This window comes from Aricia agestis, chromosome 10, assembly GCF_905147365.1.
Source record: "Aricia agestis chromosome 10, ilAriAges1.1, whole genome shotgun sequence".
Lineage (NCBI taxonomy): Eukaryota > Metazoa > Arthropoda > Insecta > Lepidoptera > Lycaenidae > Aricia > Aricia agestis.
This window is the reverse complement of record NC_056415.1, coordinates 8,888,719-8,896,133: the sequence shown is the minus strand read 5'-3', so window position 1 is coordinate 8,896,133 and position 7,415 is coordinate 8,888,719. Positions and strand designations below refer to the sequence as shown.

General features: G+C 33.2%; 1 protein-coding gene across 1 annotated transcript; it reads right to left on the bottom strand.

Annotated features, from left to right (window-relative positions):
* Positions 1-4,805: 4,805 nt before the first annotated feature.
* Positions 4,806-5,909, bottom strand: LOC121731084 (larval cuticle protein LCP-17-like). Its single transcript, XM_042120417.1, has 2 exons — positions 5,852-5,909; positions 4,806-5,188 (listed from the first exon to the last, which is right to left on the bottom strand). Exons 1-2 carry the CDS (start codon positions 5,861-5,863, stop codon positions 4,826-4,828), a joined length of 375 nt encoding a protein of 124 aa, XP_041976351.1. The 5' UTR covers positions 5,864-5,909; the 3' UTR covers positions 4,806-4,825.
* Between the last annotated feature and the right edge of the window lie 1,506 nt (positions 5,910-7,415).

Sequence of the window (7,415 nt, the reverse complement as noted above, 5' to 3'; positions counted from 1 at the left end):
AAAAAACCTATCTAACAACATCCCACACGGTGGGGTTGACGCGAAAAAAAATCACCCCCGCATTGATGTGAAGGGGAGGTATTATAATAATTTTTTAAACATTTTATATACTACTAGCTGTCCCGGCAAACGTTGTTTTGCTATATAAAGTATTTCGCCCATATTATTTTATTGAAGTGACTAAATAAGTATGTCACCATGGCAACGACCATTGCGGCTATCCCGTCGCACAAACAATGGTCGGCGTCAGTCACGAGTTGTAATAATTTGCTATTATTTATTCAACAAATGCACATAACAATATAAAAAGTACCCAGTAGCCGATTCTCAGACCCACTGAATCTATATATATAAAAATGGATTTTTAAATGTGTTAGTCGCGCTAAAACTCGAAAACGGCTGGACGGATTGGGCTGATTTTAGTCTTAAAATATTTGTAAAAGTCCAGGGAAGGTTTTAAAGTGACACGAAGTTCACCGGGACAGCTAGTATGCATATAAAATTTGATTAAAATCTGTAAAGCCGTTTCGGAGGAGTACGCGGCCTAACATTGTCACACGAGAATTTTATATATAAGATTTTGTCGGCATCATCAAAACTTGCATTCATGCCGAGTTATGGCTTTGAAGACCCTATAATTTTTAAGCAAAACCGTGGACAGACGGACGGACGGACAGACCGTACGGGTCTGTCCGTCCGTCTGTCCGTCCGTACTATAAGGGATCCTTGTTGACTGCGGAACTCTCACTCTTTTAAAGTAATTTTTCACACAATTTAGTATGCACATATTTACATATTTTATTATTGAGGTTAATGCATAAATAATGTTGTATTATATTGATGTTTTTGTTTTATTATTATACATCCGGGTGAAACAGATAGTGCTTGTCACATATAATACTATGATGTGTAATAAATAGTTCATTTTAATGGTTGAATTAATATTTATACAGTATTATAATATTATTAAATTATTATAGTAGCGCCTAAAGATTTTATGCTATGCAACTATATTTGTATTCTCTTACACAAACAGTATAAGCTGCCCAAGGAGTTTAGAGTTTTAGACAAGATGCATTCAATTTTCAAAATGCGAAATCATAATGTATTTTTGAAATTGGAGAACTTGTTATAGTGAACGAGCTCAAAGATAGTGCTGCCAACTGGTGTCGCTAATCCGAAAGTTTTAATTCATTATCAGCGAAGCGAGCCCTAGTTATATCCCAGAACTTGAGCACGTTTTTGTACCTTAATATAGTTACTAGAATTCGCTCAATTAATATTATGATATTATATGTAGATATGTTATCATCGGTCAGTCATTGATATAGAGCAAAAAATGACAAAAAAACACGTTTGTTATAATATGGGAGCCCCCCCTTAAATCTTAACTTTATTTTGTTTTTAGCAAGTATTTGTTGTTATAAAGGCACCAAAAATACACAATCTATGAAATTTCAGAAGTCTATAGCGGTTCTTGAGTTACAACCTGGAGACAGACAGACAGACGGACGGACAGACATCGAATTCTCAGTAATAGAGTCCCGTTTTTAACCCCTAAAGGGTAAAAACCCTACGGAGCCCTAATAAAAACTCCTACAGTAATAATAAAGCAATTCTTAAATTTCGATCTGTGTGTTATTCAATACTAGGGGATTCCATGTAAGTGGTATATTAATTAGTAGTTACATCTATTGTGTGTTTAGCTTTACAGTTAAATAAAAATACAATAGTGCAATAACGAGTGATGCACCAGATAATAAACACAAAAAAATCAGACGACGATAACAATTATCACAATTACAATAAGTGTATTAATCATTATTTAATAAAAATTAAAATTAAAATGAAAAATTTATTCTAATACCGCCTCATCTTGATACCCTGCCATGTGCAGTTTAATGACCCTGCAAAAATAGTAGCATCCGTTCTTGCCTCCACCATCTTAAGAATCTTCAGTAGGAGTAACAGTGTTCTGAGGTCGTACCACGAAACCGTTTTGAAACTCAAACAATCGTACGACAATGCCGCGACCTACACTAACAAACGAAAAATGACGTTGTTAGAGCAGGACGCGGCTTCTCATCCGATTGTTTGAGTCTCAAAACGGTTTCGTGGTAGGCCTACTGAACACTAAAGATTACCCGCTACCCCGCACAATGTGCACCATAGACACTATCATCTTTTAAATTCTATAAATTATATTAATGCTGTAATCCTATAATTAAAAAAAGAACGAAGTCGCAAAAACATTATTGCTATTGTTCATAAAAATATGCAAGTCTGAGGCACCTTAAAAGTAAAATCTAAGAACACATCCTAATAGAGCAGAGAAAAGCAAAAAAAAACTTTTTAAATTTCTTATATTCTAATGTAAAGATAAATTAAAATAATCGATTTTTTTACAGTATTATGTACATACTACCAGAGAAGTTTATTCCTAGGCAGATGAGAGACCTACGTACGTACGGTTTGACATAACACGACCAAACTTGGTCGCGTTATGTCAAACCCAGCCGACATCATAATTAACATTGAATTGACATGATCCGACCAAATAACGTTGGTCTGTCAACTGCCTAGGAATCAATTTCCTCGATGGTACATAATGAATGATTTTCAATCCGATTAAGGTCCACTAAAACGAGTAAATAGCGTTATTTGTGAATTTGCTCTAACTTATTTTATAAGCTTCTTATTATTTTATTTTTGCAGGCACTGCATTGTTTTACAACACATCACAGGTTTTGTTACGGAGTCCCTCCCTACGGCCACCTTCTAGCTCAATCATCAGATCAGTCAGTATTTTGTCACCAACTTGTGTACTGCTAATGTGCATGACGATATCATCATTAAAAGTGGGTAAAACGTATGGGTAGCTCCCTGATATAAAATAATCTAAAGGAGGACTTTCAAAACTCAAAAGAGCTAGTTTTAAAATTGGCAACCCATACATTAGTTGCTTTTTTAGTTTATTTTTTTGCGAATTCACATTTTATTCGCAATAAATTTTACTATTTCTTAAATTTCATAAAATATCTGCAGAATTAATTTATTATTTTGTTGTTAGCACTTGTAAAAGTTTATATAAATAATGTGTCCTAACAATTTTGCTAATTTTTAGCTCTAGGTACCTATTTTTAAGCAAAAACAAATTGGCTCCGTTGGAATAGTCAAGTTTAAATATGATATTATTGTAACTTTAAGACAGTTATAATGTATCAAATCTTTTTAAAAGATAATTTTTGAGGAGCTCCTAAATTTTATTTCCTTCAAAATTAATTTAATAATTAGTACCTGTTGGAATAACATGTATAATTTTAACAGGCACTTAATATAAGTTTTATATTACGCGTAAAAAATTGCCGTTGTTTGGTAACTAACAATATTTTCAATATTCAAAATTCCAACCTATCACGAAAACAACTACCGTATAACTTAGTATTTTTTTACATTTCAGATTCTTACTATGTATTTATATTCTAAAACCTACTTATTTTCTGGAGGTCTGTTAAAAAGTATGCCTTACAAAATTTGTTTCCAACTTAATAGTTGCTGCTGCTGCTGCTTTTCGTATAAAACTAAACCTGAGAATAACTCAACATCAACAAAGTATGGAACTCTAGAGATATTGAATATTTTATGAAATACCTAAAATACTGTCAGGAATTTTCGAAGACAGTAATTTGGAAAATAACCTATTTATTTAAGATATTTCATAAAAAATAAAATAATTTTTCCCAGTTTCTTTGTTCAAGTGAAAAGAAAATAACTTTTGTAGGGCCGACGAAAATTGGTGTAAAAACAAAAAGTTCATTAATTCGTTTTATAAAACTAAAAATTCAATTTAAATGAAATAAAATCTTTTACATTAAATATTATTAGATAGCAAAGCCCAAAATTGAATATCCTAACAAAACAACCTATTATTATTAAAGCTTTTTAACTAGTAAGAAAAGCTTCAGGATACCAGCTGCTAGAAAGCGACCAAACCATGCAATTTAATTAAAGGAATTGAATTATTAAATTTCAAAGTATGACGTATTTGCATAGCAGCATACAGTAGAATCTACTGTATGTAGTAGAGCATACAGTAGAATCTACTGTATGCTCTACTGTATCTATAACTGAGTATATGTTCACACCTAAAGGCCTCACAAACTAGTTTGGTGCCTAAATGTCAGCTTTTATTATTAACGCCACCTCTGAGGTCATACGGGGCAATAGATCTAACTTAGCTTACCTAAAGGTTAAATCCTATCTAATGACTGTTATTGAATACAGTGTTTAGGCTAACCATAGATATCGAATGATAGATACAGCAACGTATGGAAAAGTAATATGATAATAAATAATTGAGAATATAGGGGAGCCCTTAATGACTTTTAGATATGTCCTCAAAAAAAAATTATGGATTCTTTGTGAAACCTGAGCATTATGAAAAGAATATAATATTTTTAAACCTTAACCTATTACAACACAATATTTAACAAATAAGTGTCAATTATAATTTTGAAAATGATAACTATTAGATTGTTTTCAATCGTGGCTTATTTAAAAAAAAATACTTTCTGCTTTATATTATTTAAATTAAAGTGCTATTGTTACTTTTTACAATTTTTTACCCATAACTAGGTGGCACAAAATTGTATTTAAAAAGTTATCATTACCTATTGTAATAACAACTGTATATTTTTAAGTATTTTTTATATTTTGTAGGTTACAGGGCAAATAAAAGGCGGCGTTATATATCTAATATTTACATTAAATAAAATGTATATACAAAAGTATAAAAGTGTATAACAATGGACTTCTCAGAAGTCATTTACTGGGTCTGGGGAGGCGCGGTGGCGAGGTAGGCGAGGGCGCGTTGGATGTCCGCCGGGATGGGGGGTGGGGTGGGGAGGTGGGCGCCCTGGGGCTGGTATCCGTTCTCGTTGGCGATGTATGTCAACTCAATGGGGGTGCCATCGTCGCTCTGGTATTTCACCTGGCCCTGGATTTCAAGAGCCGGCTCCTCGGCGCCGATGTTCTTCAATTGGCCGTTGGCGTCAGTGATGATGTTGTTACCGGTCTCGAAGGAGTACTGGAAGGAGCCGTCGGGGTTGATGTTGCTGTCCTGTCTCAGGATCGGGATTTCCTGGCCTTGGGGTGCGGCGAGCGCGACCGCGAACAGAGACAGGACAATCTGGAAAAGCAATGAGAATGAGGCCTTTATCCTAGTTGCTTAAACGTTTAGAAGGTAAATGTTTCTGTTGAAGTTTGGATGCGTGATTTTTATAGTATTTTAAATGCTTAAGTCAAATATACTTGAGACAAAAGTTTATGAAATTAATATTCGCAAAGACAATGCAAGGCTTTTACTCTCTTATTATAATCAGTACAGTCGGAGAATGTAATTTTGTGTCTCCCGAACAATAATTAATTAACTATTATTGTTGCAACCGAAAACTGTAGTATCTAATTTATGAGAATTTGCTATTGAATTGAAATTTAATATCTTATATCTTTAAACGAGCAATTCTTGTATATATGTATATATATAATTGGAATCTCGGAGTCGGCTCAAACGATTTTTATGAAATTTATTATATAGGGGGTTTCGGGGGCGATAAATCGATCTATTTAGGAATCATTTTTAGAAAATGTCATTTAATTCGTGTTTTATCGAATACCAAGCAAAGCTCGGTCAAATAGCTAGTAATAAATTAACGAAGCCAAAGATAATCGTTAATTTTAGTAAATTTAATCAAACGACGAAGTCAAAGGTAATCGATCGTTAAACTGTTCTAGCTCCTTCACTTAATCGCGTAATAGGTCACTTCACAACAAGCACTGTCACTGCACTTACGATGGTTTTCATGATGTTTGTTTGCCGGTGAATGTACTAGACAATGTTGATCCAAGAGTGTTATCGGTATTTATACGACCGTTCTACCACCACCGAACTATTGCACCATAGGTTGGTATCATTCAAAAATTCTGCATGAAATTTGTACCTAGTCATACCTATCAACAGATGTTCACACATCATTTGATAGTTAACGTATATAATTGCCTAACCTAGCACCGAGTGCTAAACGATATTTTGAAACAGAAAGTTTTTGAGGAAAATTGAGAAGAGAACATGTCTTATGTCTGTTTCTAGGCAGTCACAATTTGTTTGTATAGTAAATTATCACCTTGTTCATTTTTTTTAACCTTAACTTTTATTTCGAGTATCTGGGGAAATACTGGCAATTGCCGGGCTCGAACCCGCGACCGGTAACGTTACGTAACTACTGAGCCTATCGGACATCATATTCGTCTGCATACGGAAATATTATTATATATACCTTAAAAATGCTACAGTTTATTCAGAGCTGATGTACCTCTGATATGATTTTTATTCTGTTGACAAAAGCATCACTTTTGCAGAAAATTCGAAGAAAATCTTCATTTTGCACAATGCACATTTTGTTAGCAAGTAGCAACTAAGTAGGCGTATAAACTGAATTGTTTTATGAATAAGGCATAAGCAGAAAATAAAACATTACATTTGTTCACTGAGAAATACATATATATTTACTTGAAACACTTTAAATAATTTTATATTTCTAAATACTTAATTAAACAAGCTTTTGAAGTTTTAATTCATACAATATATTAAGTACTTACATATTTATATTAGTATGTAGTGCCATTCATTGATTTATCAGAATCTTAGAGATATTGTCATTAAACTAGCTAAAATCCGAGCTTTGTGAGGGCTCGCGTCGTCATACCTTGACTGACTGATGATAACACATCTACATATAAATAAAAATTACTATATGTGAAAGCACAAATCAATGGGCGTGATAGTTTTTCCGTAAAGTGTACCACAATATGTCCAGGACGTGGGATGTAATACTAGGGCTCGCTACGTCCTCCCTGGTTAAAAGGAATGTAAAACACTTCTAGAAATTCTAATATTAATCCTACAGAATTTCTTACCACGTTCTTAGAAGTTAGAACACATTCAAATATGCAGGTTTCATTTCTTTGAGAATCGAAAACTATATTTATCACGCTCTTAGAAGTTAGACACATTCAAGTATGCAGGTTTCAATTCTTTGAGAATTGAAAACTATATTTTCTTGACATATTTAGGAGCAATCGTAAACCAATATAATATTGAGTTATGTAAAGGCTACTTTGCATCACATAGTTATCTATAGTCATCCCATTCTATTCATATGTCAAGGATCTTTCTCGAATCCACAGTGTCACGGTTGCAGAATGCAACGCGTCAAATTTACAGAAAATATTTGTTAATTAACATTGACGAGTTTTAACTTTTGATTTAAAGCTAGCTTGTTAGTTTTGTCGTGTAAAAATTGTAAACATTAATTAAATTATAAGTTGAAATAAATTGTTTTGATTGAACCAAAGGT